Source organism: Pantherophis guttatus, chromosome 4 (genome assembly GCF_059756535.1).
Source record: "Pantherophis guttatus breed Tessera chromosome 4, ASM5975653v1, whole genome shotgun sequence".
Classification (NCBI taxonomy): domain Eukaryota; kingdom Metazoa; phylum Chordata; class Lepidosauria; order Squamata; family Colubridae; genus Pantherophis; species Pantherophis guttatus.
The window spans coordinates 95757689-95775500 of NC_142066.1; the positions used below are offsets into that span (position 1 = coordinate 95757689).

The 17812-nt window shown below is 39.5% G+C and overlaps 1 protein-coding gene across 1 annotated transcript in view; it reads left to right on the plus strand.

The window, feature by feature from the left end:
* Positions 1-17812, plus strand: part of TGM4 (transglutaminase 4) — a 73326-nt gene that overhangs the window by 22361 nt on the left and 33153 nt on the right. Inside the window, exons 2-6 of the mRNA XM_060685955.2 lie at positions 8040-8219; positions 13086-13192; positions 15068-15197; positions 16258-16376; positions 17674-17781. Coding sequence (XP_060541938.1) covers positions 8040-8219; positions 13086-13192; positions 15068-15197; positions 16258-16376; positions 17674-17781 — 644 coding nt within the window. The remainder of the gene's footprint in view (positions 1-8039; positions 8220-13085; positions 13193-15067; positions 15198-16257; positions 16377-17673; positions 17782-17812) is intronic.

Consider the following 17812-nt stretch of genomic DNA (forward strand, 5'->3'; position numbering starts at 1 on the left):
GCACTTGATGTACATGGATGATTTGAAGCTGTTTGGTAAAACAAAAGCTGAACTGAATTTATTAATTGAAAACACAAAAGAATTCAGCCAAGACATTGGTATGCAGTTTGGAATTGACAAATGTGCAACAATAGCAACCAAAGCAGGCAAGATCATAGAAGAGGATGGAATAGAACTAGAGAATGAAGAAATGATAAAGGCAGTAAAATCAGAAGAAGGCTACAAGTACTTGGGGATTTTAGAAGCCTCTGACTTAATGCATAATAAAGTCAAGGAATTAACTTCAGCCAAGTACATTCGACGAATTCGTAAGATATTAATGTCCAAATTGAGTGGAGGAAACATCATAAAAGCCATAAATACCTGGGCTATACCTGTGATTAGGTATAATTGACTGGACCCAGATGGAGTTAGACAATTTGGACAGAAAAACAAGGAAGCTTATGACAATGAATCATGCCTTGCACCCTAAAAGTGATGTTGACCGATTATATTTACCAAGAGTAGAGGGTGGTCGAGGACTCCTACAAGTAAAGCAGACTGTGGAAGAAGAAAAATGCAGCTTGAATGGTTACATCCAGAAAAGTGAAGAACCAATGATTAAGGAAGTAAATAAAGGAGGCCTTTTAAAGACAACTAAAACAAAAGCAGAATATAAGAAAGAAGTAATTGAGCAGCGAGCTGAAAATTGGAAACACAAAGCTCTGCATGGCCAATACTTGAAAAGTATTGAAGGCAAAGCTGACCAGAAACTAACTTGGAACTGGTTAAGATCAGGAGTACTGAAAAAAGAAACAGAAAGCTTTATTTTGGCAGCTCAAGAACAAGCCCTAGCCACAAACTGTATGAAGGCAAAAATTCAACATGTTACCACCAACAGCAAATGCCGCCTCTGCAATGAAAAAGAAGAGACAGTCGACCACCTGATCAGTGGGTGCAGCAAAATTTCACAAACTGACTACCTACAACGCCATGACCGTGTTGCTAAAATCATTCACTGGAAATTGTGCCAGAAGTTTGGATTTGAGTACAGCAAAAACCACTGGGAACATCAGGTTGAGAAAGTTTTAGAGAATGAGAAACTCAAGATCTTGTGGGACTTTAGGATTCAGACTGACAGGCACTTGGTCCACAACACACCTGACATAACAATAGTTGAAAAGAAAAAAGTATGGTTCATTGACATTGCAATACCTGGTGATGCACGAATTGAAGATAAGCAGCAAGAAAAAATCACAAAGTACCGGGACTTACAAATTGAAGTTGAGCGACTGTGGAAAAAGAAATCGTGTGTTGTCCCGATTGTAATTGGAGCCCTCGGAGCAATACCCAAAGGGCTACCCCGCTATTTAGAAATTCTAAATTTGCCGGACTTGAACATTTTGACTCTACAAAAAACCACCTTACTCGGAACAGCTTACATCCTCCGATGATACCTTAACAGTTCCTAGGTCCTTGGTTAGGACTCGAGCTGCTGAGCTATTAACCAGCCTCAAAGGCTGTGAATCTCACTAAAGATTAACCAATAAATAATAATAATAATAATAATAATAATAATAATAATAATAATAATAATAATAATAATAATAATAATAATAATAATTTTATTTCTATACCGCCCTTCTCCCGAAGGACTCAGGGCGGTGTACAGCCTGATTAAAAGCACAAAGACAGACAAAATTTAAAAATAATTAAAATTATTAAATAATTGGCTCAATTATAAAACCCCCAAATTTAAAATCCGACATTTAAAACCAATTAAAATCTTTACATTGATAGCCCAGCCTGGCAGAACAACAAGGTTTTGAGGGCACAGTGAAATACACGGAGATCGGAGATCTTACGCATTTCTGGGGGCAGTTCATTCCAAAGGGCAGGGGCTCCCACAGAGAAGACCCTCCCCCGGGTGTCACCAGCCGACATAATTTAGCCAATGGCACCCTGAGGAGACTCTCTCTGTGGGAGCGGACTGGCTGGTGGGAGGCTACTGGTGGCAGAAGACAGTCTCGAAGGTACCCAGGTCCAATGCCATGGAGCGCTTTAAAGGTGGTAACCAACACCTTGAATCGCACCTGGAAGACCACTGGGAGACAGTGCAGCTCGCGCAGGAGTGGTGTCATGTGGGCAAAACGTGATACCCCTATAAATGAATATAAACCAATAGTCAAGAATAATGAATATTGCTATATGTGTTAATATACATGTTGATGTAATGTTATTATACTATTATTGAGAAGTAAATAGATATGATAGAATAGAGAACCAGAAAAGCAAAATACATATGCCGATACAGAAAGCTGTAAAATGACCTTAGCTGGTATGTATTATTTGCTGTGTTTTGTTTTGTTTTTATGTATTTGTGGTTGTTTTCTATGTTGTTTTTAAAAACAAAAGTGTTTAATAAAAATTATTTTTAAATTTAAAAAATAAAATAAAATCTGAACAACCACATTTTAATTGTCAGGCTTGTGACTGATTCTTTTTAGGGTCTGTGATTGATTGATAAAGCTTTTAATGATGTTGATGCTGTGAATGAATGTGCACCTGGAGAAGGAGTGGTGGGGGGGCATCATTTCCTAGGAAGGAGGCACTATATTCCAGACAAAAGCCCAAATTAAGAGACGGTGCAGTTCTGAGCTGAAGGGGAAAGGGAGAAGAGTTCAGGGTAGCCACACCCTAGAATCTCTCACGATATATATAGTAATTTGGAAGTTTATAGTTTTAGTCTGGCGAGATTCTATTAGGTGTGAGCAAATAAAGAATTGCTGTCAATTAAATTTCACTTTGGGCTTTAGACTTGAGCCTGACAGATGCATTGCTTAAAACTAAGGTTAACACCTCCTCCTTTCCTTCCTTCCTTCCTTCCAATTCCAGTATCAATTAAAATTTCCTGTTTTCAAATTTCCTACCCTTTATCCTGCTAATGGTTAATGTTCCTGCACTTAGTATATATTCCTTTTTCTTAAATAAATTATTTAACTATTCTTCGGTACATCTTTTTTTTTTTTTTTGTATTTCCTAATATATGCACATACCAAAAATTGACTAATTCAAGCAAATTTCATTTATTATCCAGTCATCAAGGACAATAATTAAGAAGTAACATTTAATAAAAGCATTTTTACTTTTAAAAGCCTCAGTTCCAGCTTTCAGTCTTTAATGATTTTATGATTACATTTTATTTTTAAAAAAAACCACAGGATATTATTGCAGAAAATAAATTTGGAATAAATTTTCTACCTCTCTTACTGCTATGTCTAAGTGGTTGTTCAGATTTTCACAGTCCAAACATAACCCAAGTAGAAGACCCATAAGATCTTTATGTCAAGCCTGAATTTTATTTGTGTGTATGATTCTTTGTATCCTGTGTTGTTCTAAATTTAATTCAGTTGACACAGTTTTGAGCTGGAGGAGGATAGAGCCTTCAGTCACCACAGCATAAGTAGCCGATGAGTCATGCACATTTCAAATTAAGCCTGAGAAATATCTATGGTGATTCTCAATCATCCAGGCCATGGTTGTCCCAACGGTGCTTTTTTTCAAGAGGCAACTGGACTTTCTAGCTTTTCTTTGAAGATGTTTCGCTTCTTATTCAAGAAGCTTCTTCAGCTGTGACTGGATGCTGGGAAATGGAAGGATTTTTATTTATTTATTTATTTATTTATTGTCTGCAAGGAGTATAAATCCTTCCATTTCCCACCATCCAGTCAGAGCTGAAGAAGCTTCTTGGAGGAGAAGTGAAGCGTCTTCAAAGAAAAACCAGCTTTTTTTTCAGGTGCTCTGAAAAAAAGCACCTTTGGGTTAAACCTGGGAATTTTCCACCCCATTTTCTTAATCGTGGAGGGCTATACCCTTTGCCAGACTTATTATTGCAGATTAGGGATCAGCAATGGGGGGGGGACCACAATTTAGGCTGACAATCTTTTTGTTTTAATATAACTGTTTGGAAGTGTCACCAACTTTGTTGTTGGTTTGATGTCTGCTGCCATTCTTGAATGGGCTATTGCTAAGCAAATGACAGAGTTTTAGTGGCCAAGAAGAAGAGGAGGGATTAGTGAGAATAATGTAAAGGGAGACCCTCATTGGCTGAAGCCTGCTAAGGTGATTATGGGAAAAAATGGTCAGGTGACTCTCCTCTTCCTTTCTCCTGCCTACCCTCAATTGCCACAACTGCAGGAGATTTGGCATATGGACATTCCTATCATGAAGGTCCTCATCTGAGAGGTTTATCTTGGGGCTCTACTTCTACCCTGATAAGTTCCATTGTGATTAATAGAATTTACTCCAACATAATTAGCAATAGAATTGCTGCCATAGTAGCACATACTGTATAATCTTTAAGAAGCATGTGAACTGTTACAATTGACAAAAGATACGTTAGTTCTGACAATATATATAGGGTTTGAAGCAGTGGTGAAATGTAAAATTTGTTACGACCGGTTCTGTGGGCGTGGCTTGGTGGGAGGGGGGTTTAATGTGACGGGCGTGGCCAACTTTTAAAAAAAACTTTTAAAAGCATTTTTTCTACAACCTCTTCGGCCAAAGAGGTTGCAGAAAAAAATGCTTTTAAAAGCCGCTGATGATCAGGCAACTCAGCTGGGATCGTCAGAGGCTTTTAAAAGCATTTTTTTTTCCTACAACCTCTTTGGCCAAAGAGGTTGTAGAAAAAATGCTTTTAAAAGCCTCTGACGATCCCAGCTGAGCCATGCGATCATCAGAGGCTTTTTTTTTTTACTTTTAAAAGCATTTTTTCAGCCGAAGAGGTTGTAGAAAAAGTTTTTAAAAGCTTTTAAAAGTTAAAAAAAAACACCCTCTGATGATCATGCAGCTCAGCTGGGCATGGCGGGAGGGAGCAGGGATTTTTGCTCCAAACCATCTGCCACCATCGCAATCTGGTCTGAACCAGGAGCATTTCACCCCTGGTTTGAAGTGCAAGGAATCTGTGACTAATTAGAAGAAATTTCTATTATATATTATCATGAGATTATCATTATTATCTTAATAACCCATATTTCTGATTCTTGCTTTTGTTTATTTAGTGCAGAACAACACATCAGTCATTCTCTTTCATTTCCTTGAGAAAGAAACTTGAGCTCAAATTTAAAAACATCATGTATTGGGTTTCTAGGAACTGGGGTTCAGTGAGCTTTGGAGAACATTGTTCCTTCCCATTCTGAAAGGCAACATAGCCACTCACTGTTGTTATACAATACAATAAATATGTGCTTTAAAACGACAGCTTCTTTTTTGATATCAAGGAAGGAGCTGTTATCAAATCTGCAGAACCTGGGGCAGGCCTAACCCTAAATGATGCCATGGAAACTAATATATTTTAGGACTGTAGTAACTGTTACATTTTCAGAGTTAGCTGATAATTCCCTACTACACTTGAGAGAGAAAAAAGTAGCAGCAATCACCATGTTGACACCCAGAAGCATTTGTGAAATCTGAAGAAGTTGCAGCAGTAGGGCAAAGATGTTATCAAGCCAACTAAGCTGTTAATTTTCTTTGTAAGCAGAGGAAACCAGCAACTTTTTTTTTACTTCTTGCTGTGGGAAATAAACATTGCCTACTCTGCCTGCCTGCAAAGAATAGGATGCCTTTTTGCTAAACTTTGGCTGGAAATGGAAGGCAGTGTTCTTAGAGGCGCAAAGGAGTCACAGTGCAGCATGTTTAAAGGCAACTGGTGATGTCAGCCTGGATGTGCTAAAGACTGCACAAAGAGAGCTGAATGAGGAGAGGGATGACCCTCACATATACTTAGAGATTCACTTAGAGAAACCATCTCTAAACATGTGGTCTTATCAGCCTTATCATCCTCTACTTGACTAGTCTAGTCAGGTGGTTGTCTAATTTGCATAACATTTCTGCAATAGGAAGTTGGAGATCCATGTAATCATATATGCTAGAAAAAAATCATTTGGCATAAATATTCAAAAGAAAGTTCCATCAGGAAAAAATGCCATGGAAAATTACTCTGGGGCCACAAATCTTGCAGATATAGCTTTAAGTGCTAGAGAAGAAGAATAAAAGAATGCTACTTATTAATGAGATAGGCTTCCACTTGTTTCTTTAGAGTTACAAAGAAGATTTACAGTTGACTAGGAAAAATATTTTTTCTTGATTTTTACTTCTAATGTCATTTTGCTTTTTCGTCCAATTTGGCTATATTGGTTGAATGGAAGCAGAGGTTGCCAATTTGGAAAAAGTAGTAATAATTCAGTTGGAAGAACTAAGCTTATCTCAGCCAGAAGTTTATTTATTCATAAAATTTATTGGCTGTCCATTTTACCATAGGGTAACTCTTGGTGACCTACAGTTACATATACAGTTAAATCATAAAAAGCTAAAATCAGACATTAAAACCAAGGACATGGGGAGGGCAGGGGCGGAGTTGGGAGAGGTGGGAACTGTCAATCAACCATCTCCATTGTGCTATTTCCCTACTGGGGCCTCAAGCCAACTGGCAGAGCCACGTTTTTAGGCCCTTATGAAAAGGACCTAAATAGGTGGATTGGGGCCAATCTTACATTGAGGGGCAAGTTGTTTCAGAGGGCAGGAGCAAAAGCAAAGAAGGCCGTCATCCTGGATCCTGCGAATCAGAATAATCAGACTGATGGCAGCCGCAGTATGCCACCTCTGCCAGAATGAATGGTGCGGGCAAATCCCAGTGGGGCGAGAGGGTTCCTCGAGAAGTTGCCATTGTCAGATTATTATCATGAGGCAACATGGGTTTCTAATGATGAGGTTAGATCCAGAAAAATCTCTGCTATAAACCCTGACTTTCAGAGAAGAGGGATTTCCTCAAAAATTGAATAGAGATCCCTCACCTCTATTTAATCAACTAAGAATGGGAACTTTCATCCACAACACATGCCCCATTATATCGTCAGATTTCAGATTCTTATATATATTCTTCATGCAGCTAGAGGCCACATTGGGCATATTTCTTAAAGGGAGTGATGGGAAAGTGCTACATTTGGGGGGGGGGAAAGCAACTGGAAAGGAAAAATGCCAGCCCCAAATCCCTGGAAAGAGGCACAGAACTAAGGGCCACCCAAACTTTGGCTATGCTTCCCAAAGCCCTTCTACAATTCGCTGTTGGGAATATTATATTAGCAATATAAGTAATATTTTGGGAAGTACCCAGAATGGCAGAGAGGAGGATAAAGCACAGAGCTAGATTACAGTAGAGTCACTGTGCAACCATAAAAGCGCTCTCCCTGAATTCTTTGGAGCCTTACCTAATTATTCCCAAGGGAGAACTTCCAGACTAAAGAGATTCTTCTATTATGGAACATAATAAAGTAGTTGACTTAAACTTTGCATGTGGGTCTTGCTCGTGCCTGAATGTATAATTGCAGTATGACAAAAAATATTAAACATATAGGGAATATTCTCATTCAGTTAATGTGAATAAAATGTGAATCAAATCATAGAATAAATAGGAAAATATTACTTATATTGCTAATATATTACAGTTTAGCTAAGGATTATTATTGCCTATCTCATTTAAGGGCTATTTGGAAGCAAATAGCAGAAAATATATTTGTCAGGGCATGTTTATGTGGGGATGGTGTGATCTCAGTGGTTGGCAAACTGCACTGGGTAAACAACGTTAACACAAAGTCCTAATCTCGTCAGGAATGTAAAGACAGGATGTCTGGCAGAGACCTTATCTCAGATATGCAAGGCATGGGACCCAGCACGTAGACATTGTTTGTCACAGGAAGAACATGAGGGAAACACGAGGGGTCCATATGGAATTCACGAGCCTTCTTTAGCCAATCAGTACCAGTAAACGTTGATTAATGTTTTGCCATGATAGTTGTAAAATGACAATAAAAGGGAGCCTTTTGAATGGGGTCAGTGTGCCTTGAACAAGGTGCTTTCCCACCGAGGGGCCTTCCCGTAAACCATCTTCCTGCCTACGCGTCTTTCTTCATCGAAACAACATGTTTATGCTATGTGCTGCTGCAAAGAGTGAAAAGGCAATAATATCAATTTTTAAAAAGTTAATCATTCTTTGTTATTTACAGGAGATCCTCTGAGAGCTGTTGGTGTTGATTTTCTCAGGGATGACAACACCCATCTTCATCATACCAATGAGTTTTCCCATAGTAGCTTAATTGTGAGACGTGGACAGGAATTTCAGCTAAAAGTGACACTTAGTAGGGAGCTGCAAGACAATGACAAAGTCACTCTACAACTGAGCATTGGTAAGCTGGCAACTACTATCCTCAAAACATGTCAAGAGTGTGATGTATTTATGTAAAATATAATAAATAATAAAATGAAATGGATTATGGAACATTAGCTTTTCAGACTAGCTAAATGATTTAATCCACACACACAACATTCCTTGCCATGGTATCAAGATGGTCTACTTCCAATTTTTTTAGGATGTGCATTCACAACTGAATTTTCATCTTGGGACTGACTGCTGCTAAATAAACTTCAGGTAGAATCCAGCATGAAACTAATGTTTTCTTTTGAAATATGGAACAAGCTCTCTATATTAATAGTGTGTCACTTGGAGGATGAGTCTAAGGAAAACTAGATGTTGGCAGGACACCAACTGCTTGCTGTAAGACTGCATCCTCCATCAAACTGAAGGGGTCAAACTGAAGGGGCCTTTATATAATTTCTGCTTTGATTGATTGGACTAATCAGAGCTGAACTAGCAGTCAAAGGATTTGCTTTGTTTTGTTTTTCAGGAGATTATTGACCTTGTGGAAAACTTTCACGGTTTGGATTATTAACATGACTCCTGGTCAGACTCCCAGTTCCTCAGAGACTTTTCACTGAACTCTTGTTTCCTTAGCTAAATTATTGCGTTCATCCTCCTGGCTTGAGTATAGTGTGGGGGAATGAGTTAATTGTGCATTAGTATCTCTAGTTGTCAGGGCCTGGTCTGACTCTGTTTGTTTACAGGCACTGTGTGTCCTTTGTCCTCTACTCGGTAAGATCGGAGACCTGTGATCTGGGATCTGGGTTACCCTTCCCGGTACCCACATAGTAGCCCCTGTATAGCTGTGGGCTTACATTGGGTCTCCCACGCTGAATGACTGGCATTTACTGGTGGATTCTACGGGTACTTCTGCACTTTATTGGGGGTGCAATCTGTCTAACTTTGACCTTAATTTTCTACCCATCAGTAATTCTGCTGAATATCTTGCACTGGGGATGATATGCTGAATTAATAGTAAGGTGTCTATTTTTGTTTGCCAATCTCCTGGTCCCATTCTGGTTAATGTTTTTTTTTTGTGGATCTCACTATCCTTTCTGCTTGACCATTAGTGTCCAGATGCCCTGGTGCAGAGAGGGCATGGTGGATCCCTTGTTCAGCTAAGAACATCTCAAATGGATTGGCTGTAAATTGGGGCCCATTGTCAGATACCATTATGTCTGTAATCCATGCATTGTGAATAGTCCCCTTAGTACCTTAATAACAGCTTTTGCTGTGGTTGTGGCCATGATTGTTACTTCCAGTGACTTGGAGTAGGCATCTACTATGAGGAATGCTTTCCCTTGCACCAGCCCTGCAAGGTGTATATGTAATTGGGACAAGGGTGCCCTGGGTGTGTCCCATTCTTCTGTGGGTGTAATGGGTGGTGCCGGCCTGGTTTTCTGGCACAGCTTACATGCGGCGACCCAAGCCTCTATCTCTCTATCCATTCCCGGCCACCACACATAGCTCCTAGCTAATGCTTTCATCCTCACAATTCCTGGGTGCCCCACATGCAATGCTTCCAACACAGCTTCCCTTAAGTTTTGTGGTATAACAACTCTATCCCCCCATAACAAACACCTCTTCATTGCTGACATTTCCATCTGCTCCCGATCACTGGTATGCGTTTCCCTTGGTAGTCCTTCAGCAGTGTTTTTTGTGGTTTTAATTTCTGCCTGGTGATTCCCGGGATCCCTTTCTTGATCATAGTCCAGGACACAATGGACATATAGGAACCCATGTCCACCTCCATATTGCATGGGGTTCCCTCTATTTCCATGGTGATGTGAAATTTCCTGGACTTATATGCATCGGAGTGCCCTACTATTGTCTGATGTATTTCTCTCGCTTCAGCCGGCCAGCCTTCACGCTGCTTGTATTTTGAAAATGGTGCCTTCCGGAATCCCGGTTGTTGGCCACGTGGTGGTGGCTGTGCTGTGTTTTGCCTCTGTTGGCGGTTCACTGGCTGGCTGGCTGGCTTGGCAGGCTTCGGCTATGTGTCCCTTGCAATCACATCAGCAGCAAATAGTTTCTTTGAATCTACAAGCCGCCCTAGGATGGTTCCCTCCGCATCCAGCACAGTTCTGAAATCTTTGTCCTGCTTATGCCATGCCAGTCTTCCATTCCGATCTTATTCGGTGGATATCCTCATCCTCTTCAGAACTCACCCCTTTCTGTAGCCTCTTAATAGCCTGGCATTTCACCCCTCGAAGAATGAACACTGCTTGCCTTCTGAATGGAGGCGGCGGATTTGTCTGATGTCTCGGCTGCTCGAGTTTCTTCGAGGGCTTCTTTGAAGGGGATGTTTCTCCTGGCCAGCAATCTTTTTTGTAAGTTATGGTCTCTCAGTCCCAGGACAAGTCTATTGCGCATCATTTCCTCCAGATTTATAAATTCACATTCCGCTGTGAGCTCTCGCAAGCTCGCAATGAAATCATTTATTGTCTCACCCATCTGTTGGTCTCTGTGATAAAACCCATGTTGGCAGGCTAGTGGGGAGGCTGACGGCATGTAATGGTCCTTGAGGATGTCCTGCAGTGTTCACCATTCGATGGTTTCAACATCTGTGGGTGCTGCCAGGGACTTCGCCATCTTGTAGATTCATGGTCCATAGTAGCTCAAAAAAAGGGCCCTTTTCTTGGGATCTGACAAACCTTGTAGATTATTCCACTCCATGAACATCTGAAATCTGCCCATGTATGAAGACCATTCTTTGGTGGTGGGGTCGAAAGGTGCTGGTGGAGCATGTGTGGTCATCATGTGACAGCCGATGCAGTCTTGAAGGTTCTGCGAAGATGGCCGCGGCTGCCATGAGGGTGATCCGTCCTTTGATCTCTCTCAGTATCCCACCTTCGTCACCAGTGTTAGGTCCGAACACGAAAAGAGAGGCAGGACGATTATAGTGAAGTAAAACAACTGTTTATTTCAGGCAACAGGAACAACAACAAAAATAACTATGAACTGAGAACTGCCCAAGGCTGCAGCTCCTTTTACAGAGAGCTGTCCAGCCTGTCAGCCACTGACGCTTGTTCATTTTCCCACCGGGGAAAATGAACAAATGAGTGAAGGCTGATGTAAGACTCACTCCTACTTGCATATTCAACACCTATGATAAGAAAAAGGATGGGGATGAGGAATTTATGGGAGAAGCTCTGTCTTGCATTTTACATTAGTATCCCATCTTCTTTTAGCTATCCATGAGCCTCCAAAATTGTTTTTGTCTCAAGTCAGTAGCTGAGTTCCTTGAGTTTAAGCTATTAAACAATGTTTTCTCAACTCATTCTGTTCTTTCAACATAATGTTGCTATTCTCTTTCATTGAGTTTGTTAGGTTCAGCTTGTAGCTTACTCCTAACTTGTTGGTCAGGCAATATATCTGTTTCTTTAAGAAACAACTGAGCCACATAATCAGGGTTTGCTGAACCCTGTAATTAGGCTACAGTGCATAAATAAGCAGCACAGAGAAGCGTTCGTTCTTCCTGGTTCTTCCTGAATGTTCCTGATCGTTCCTGCTGCTTCCTGCGTGTTAGACTGAATTGTTATATGGTACTGTATACCAAGAGTTACTAAAGTCTGTTTGCTTTAGTAAGGGAAGATACTTACTGGACTGATATTACTGTTTATGACCTTGGACTGTTTTACCTACACCGAGACTGCTTCTTATCTTGTATATAAAGTATTTTTCTCACACGAGCTGTACGTTTATCTCCTTCCCTGTGTGTTTCTGCTCTGCTCGTTGCACAAGCAACAAATACTTTTTACACACACCCTAACAGAGTTGGGTGGCTATAGAAATTGAATAAATAAAATAAACAAATATATGCCATAGCTCATAAAAGCTCTAAAGGTGGTATTTTATTAAAGGACAATTTGCACAGGACTACATCAATCTGCAGATGCTCTTTTATGGCCTATTGGAGCTAACAAAGACAATCTAGACAGTTTCCTATCTCTCTGCAGTAAAAATTAAATATAGTCACTCAACTTATGTGGCAATAAGTCAGTTGCTAAGCATCTGAATTTCGATCATGTGACCACGGAGATGCTGCGACAGTCATAAGTGTGAAAAATGGTCATAAGTAATTTTTTTCAGTGCCGTTGTAACTTTGAACAGTCACTAAATGAACCGTTGTAAGTTAAGAACTACTTTTAGTAGGCTGTTCAGTGGATATATGGAGTTCTTATTATTCTCTCTTAGATGATTTATCCCAATGCTCTGTTTAATTGGTGATTTGTGCATTGATTTAAAGGTAGTCCTCAAGTTACGGATGTAATGGAGCCTCCCCAATCCGTTTGTAACCCAAGGATTCATGGGAGTGAATCTCATACCTTGAATGGGATCACTCTCTCTTTTCACCCACACATTTGCTAATCAAATGCACAGTTCATTAAGTGCACTTGAGGTATTTCAGGGTTGGGTAGGCCATGAGGGCCTAGGGATGAAACACATCACCTGCTTAAAACCGTGCAGGATGAATGTTGCAGAGCCTCTGCAGTTATTCATAAGGGCAAACAACTGCCATGGTGCTGCAAGATTCATAGTTTTGGGACTTGTTTGTAAACATTAGGGGGCGCTTATTGCATAACTTTGAATGTTCACTAAGGGAACACTCGTAACCTGGGGATTACTTGTACTTTGAAATGTGTTAAATCAGGCTTTCCATTTTTAGAAATCTCCCAATTCATTTTTTTGGCTAAGATCTTAGACATCCGTTCCATAGTGCTGCTCTGATGGCATTATTAGTACAATTTTATTTCAGTAATAGAATCTGTCAAAGCTGCAGATAGAACACAAAGTTGCTGCCCTACCATTCAGATGTATTAATGTTAGTCTAAATGAATTTATATTTTTGTAGGTCAAACACCAATGCCATCCAATGGAACATTCATAACCCTAAATGCAAGGGCACAACAAGATGCTCAACCATGGCATGCTAACATTTGTCAAACAAATGGGAAGGAGGTAAAAAGTTTTCGAATGTTCTTCATTGAAATGTCAGCTTAGAGCTGTGTTTCTCAACTTCTTGTAGATATATTAGGCCACAATTCCCAGAGGAAGTTAGATTGTATTGAGAAAAACCTATGAATTGTAAACTCAGCACAGACATAGGATGGAGTAGTTTAGTTTGGCATGTTATACTTACAATGTTAGCAATCTCAACAGGTAAAGTTGTATTAGTTTTATGTAGGAAGCAAAGCAACAGAAAGTCTTGTGGCTCCTTAAATAGTAATGCACTTGCAGTGTTTGTAGACCAAAATACATTTTGTTGAAGGCATTAAGAAGAATCCTACAAAAGAAATACTATGCATAAATAATTCTTATAGTGATAAAAAAAGAAAAGGATGAATGATGAAAAGAATGATAGGAGACAGAATTATTTTTGAAACTGAATGTAAACAATTTTAGATACAGAAGTGATGGAAGAGAATATCTGTAGCTAATGGTTGAACTGTGTGGAGTCCTTGGTGCTCTCTTACTTGCTTGTTTGATTGCAGATATTTCATTACTCAACTAAGTAACATCATCAGTGCTCAGTGCTTTGAACTTTCTGTATTGACTAGCTGGGTAGCAAATATAATGTGTTGACTATTGTTTATTGATTATTGTTTAATCTCTTGAAGATGAATTTGACTCTCCAGAGCTGTTTCATTAGGCTAATGACCCCAGGTGAACTCAAACCTTATGAGAAGTGTCATCATATGACTAATCAATTTATAATAACCTTCCATTTTAAAAATGCAACTAAACTTCTAACAAGGGAAGACTGCATTTTCTGAAATAAAGAATTTAGCATCACACAAACACTGATGCAGAAATTTGAATGAAATAGTGAAATACATTCAAACTTCTGGATGATCCAAAGCACTGAATATAAATAGTGGCATAATTCTAATGTCTCTTCTCAGAGAGAGTTAAATATGTTTGCATCTATTTTATGCAACAACTAGATCAGGTATGCTGAATCTTTTATAATTTAAGTACCATATTAATTGTCATTCATTCTTGCGGAAGAGTAATGGTATGCAGGAATGAACTTGGAAGAAAGGATGAAGGGGAAAAGCATGCTCTTCTTAATCTTCTCAAATGCTTCCTATGCTTTCCCCACACCTATAAATAAAGCTGCCTCTTAGCAGACCATTACCTAGGCCCGTGATGGCGGACCTATGGCACGCGTGCCATAGGTTGGACACAGAACCCTCTCTGTGGGCACACCAGCTATCGCCCCAGTCCAGCTCCACCGTGCATATGCGGCACCTCCCGCCAGCCAGCCGGTCTTCGGGTCTCTGCCGTGCATGCATGGGGGGTGGCTGCATGCACAGGGGAGGCAGGCTGGTGCAGGTGGCTTTCCAGGCCCAAAATGGGGCATGGGGGGGGGGCTTGCACAGCCCCCCTGCATCCTGTTTTGGGCCTGGAAAGCCTCCTGCACCAACCTGGAAGCTAAAACGGGGCACAGAGGGTGGGGCGCATGCATGGAGGTCATTCGTATTGCATTTTGGGGGTTCAAGCACACGTGCATGCATTCGCGTACACATGCGAGTGCTTTGGGCACTCGGCACCAAAAAGGTTAACCATCACTGACCTAGGCTGTGGGTCTTTATCCTCTCTCCCATAGTCAATCCCACATACCATTATAAGAAGACACATAGCAAAGATGGAGCAAGAGAAAAAAATGGCTCACCCATATTCTAATCAATAGCCATGCTTCCCCACGAATTTGTATTCATACACAGCTATGTACACACTAGCACACTTTTCTTAATGTACATCTTCCTGCAGCATTTAGATATTTATCATATACAATGTTGTACTGTTATAAACACCTTGTTCTTCTCTTAGTGTGTAATAGTTATAACCAGCCCAGCTGATGCAATAATTGGAAAATATCTTCTGACAGTGGATACAGGATCTAATATTTATAGTCCTCCTAAGAATTTTATCTATATTTTGTTCAATCCTTGGTGTCAAGGTAATTAAGAGAATCTAGAGTGGCTTAAAAGTTATCACTGGTATGTATGTACTGTATGTATGTATGTATGTATGTATGTATGTATGTATGTATGTATGTATATTTATTTATTTATCATATCCAGTTGTAATTCCGTTGAGGATTTCCAGTGGTTCACAGTTATAGACATATAGTATACAATTAAAACATCCACTAAAAAAAACCAGTAGAAAAGCAATAATAAAACAACAATTAGAGTCTTGTAACACTATTAAAGAGATCTTCTATAAACACTTTGCAAAAGCCAGTCAGTCAATTTCCTTTTAACCAGGAGGCTGTTCCAAAGGATAGTAGCTGCAATAAAAAACCAGGGCCTCCTGTCTCACCCTCATCCATGTCCCTGACTTCTCTGAAGTATGTTGTGGATCATTGTGCAGCTCCCAAGTTGTTATTAAAAACAGTTGGAAGTTTAGTACATTAGTAATAACAAACAGATAGTGTTACAGGCATGAGCCATTGCAGTTAAGATTTTCCTGCCCCAAGTAGAGGGGTACTAGTGCACCAACCAAAATTGGGCTGAGGCCTTCCTGCTGTTCAAACAGGGGTTGGGAGGCCACTGTGGGAAACAGATGATTCGTCTGATTCAGGAGGGCTGTTCTTATACAATATGGATACAATGAACTCCAGAGAGACAAATTTTATCCGTTAAACAAGTAGAGATTTAGTCAAGGAAAACCTTAATTGAATATTGAATCTTCTGTAATGAGAGATAATTCTTGGGTAACTGTAGCTGGAATAAGAAAACCTAGAACATATTAATAAGAAAGGCTCTGAACTGAAATCTATCAGTCTGCTTATCTGAATATTCATATTATTTTGGAGACTAACGGTCATTGTTTTTAGTGTCCAACCCTAAGTATGCAGTTTCTCAGCCAAAGAGATTCAAGGTATTACCCTGAACAGATTCAAAACTGTGAAGAAAATAAATTAACCTCCTTCTCCATCCCATTGTTGATGGTCCTGTGGATATTTCATTGCATCAGGTCTTGACCTCCTAAATCTGCTTACATGTCTATTTTAGCGGATTCTGTTTTTATGCCGGATGATGATAAAAGAGTGGAGTACATCCTCAATGATACTGGTTACATTTATGTAGGATCAGTAGCAAATATTCGTGAAAGGCCATGGAATTTTGGGCAGGTAAGAAAGAATGTTTGTTTCCCCATGTAGAAGAATGTGAAATAACTTTTAAGGAATGCAAAAGCACTAAGGAAGAAAAAATAGCATAATATGTATACCTGAAATCCTTGTGGTATCTATTTCCTCACCTGGTTCCCATTTTGAGAGGCTGACACCTGTTTTGGTTTCTCTCAAATCACTCCATTTTCTCACTTTTTCAGTAACTTGATAAAGAAAGTTCAGGGCATAAAATCCTTCTACCTAAGTGACTAGAAAAACAATGACCAAGAAATGTTGAAATTCTGGTCAAGAATATACATTAAAATGGAGTAGGAAACAGGAAGTGGAGAAAAAAAGCTGTTTTCTTTCTCACTCTCATGAAACATTTCTTAAATACCATTGCACTTCTCTGTTGTCATAAGTGTTTCCCACAAAAGCTACTTGGTCTGCACACAATTGTTAAAATGCTAATAAAATTACAAATGTATGTGTTTATGGTGTCTTTAAATGTCAAGTATGATTTATACATGGGACGCGGTAGCTCAATGGCTAAGATGCTGAGCTTGTTGATCAAAAGTTCAGCAGTTCAGTGGTTCGAATCCCTAGTGCCGCGTAATGGGGTAAGCTCCTGTTACTTGTCCCAACTTCTGTCAACCTAGGAGTTCGAAAGCACATAAAAAAATGCAAGTAGAAAAATAGGGACCACCTTTGGTGGGAAGGTAACAGTGTTCTGTGCACCTTTGCCGTTTAGTCATGCTGGTCACATGACCACGGAGATGTCTTCGGACAGCACTGCTCTTCGACTTTGAAACAGAGATGAGCACCGCCCCTTAGAGTTGGGAACGACTAGCACATATGTGTGAGGGAAACCTTTACCTTACCTTATGATTTATAGGAAATCTCAAGTATGATTTACAGGAAAATTTATCTCTATAATAGATGCTTAATGCATTAAGAAAGACTTTTTTTAACATACTGTGAATATGTCTGCATAAGATGATTTCTACAGTGATGACTATTTCTATCATTAAGTACTATTCATTGTGAAATTATTATTATTATATCAAACTACTTTTTACAGAGCAGACTTCACATTTGAAATTTATGAAGTTGCTGTTGATTGCATTAAGAAACTATTTTCCCAGCATTGAAGAATGTTAAATAATCATTCTTTGCCTTTTTTTTCATTGTTAGTGTTGGATGTTTGTTTTTCTGTTTTATATTTTATTCTTTTTGAAAATAAATATGTTTTTAAAAAGGAATTATTTTTCCAGCAGTGAAAAACATTACTCATATTTTGCCTTGTACTACAAAATAGTTTGAAGATGATATTTTGGATTGCTGTATCTATCTTCTGGACAAAAGTCAACTCAAGGCGAGTGCTAAAAAGGATCCAGTGATCATCTCCAGGGTCATGTCAGCTTTGGTATGTCATTAAAAATGCTTTATGCTAATCT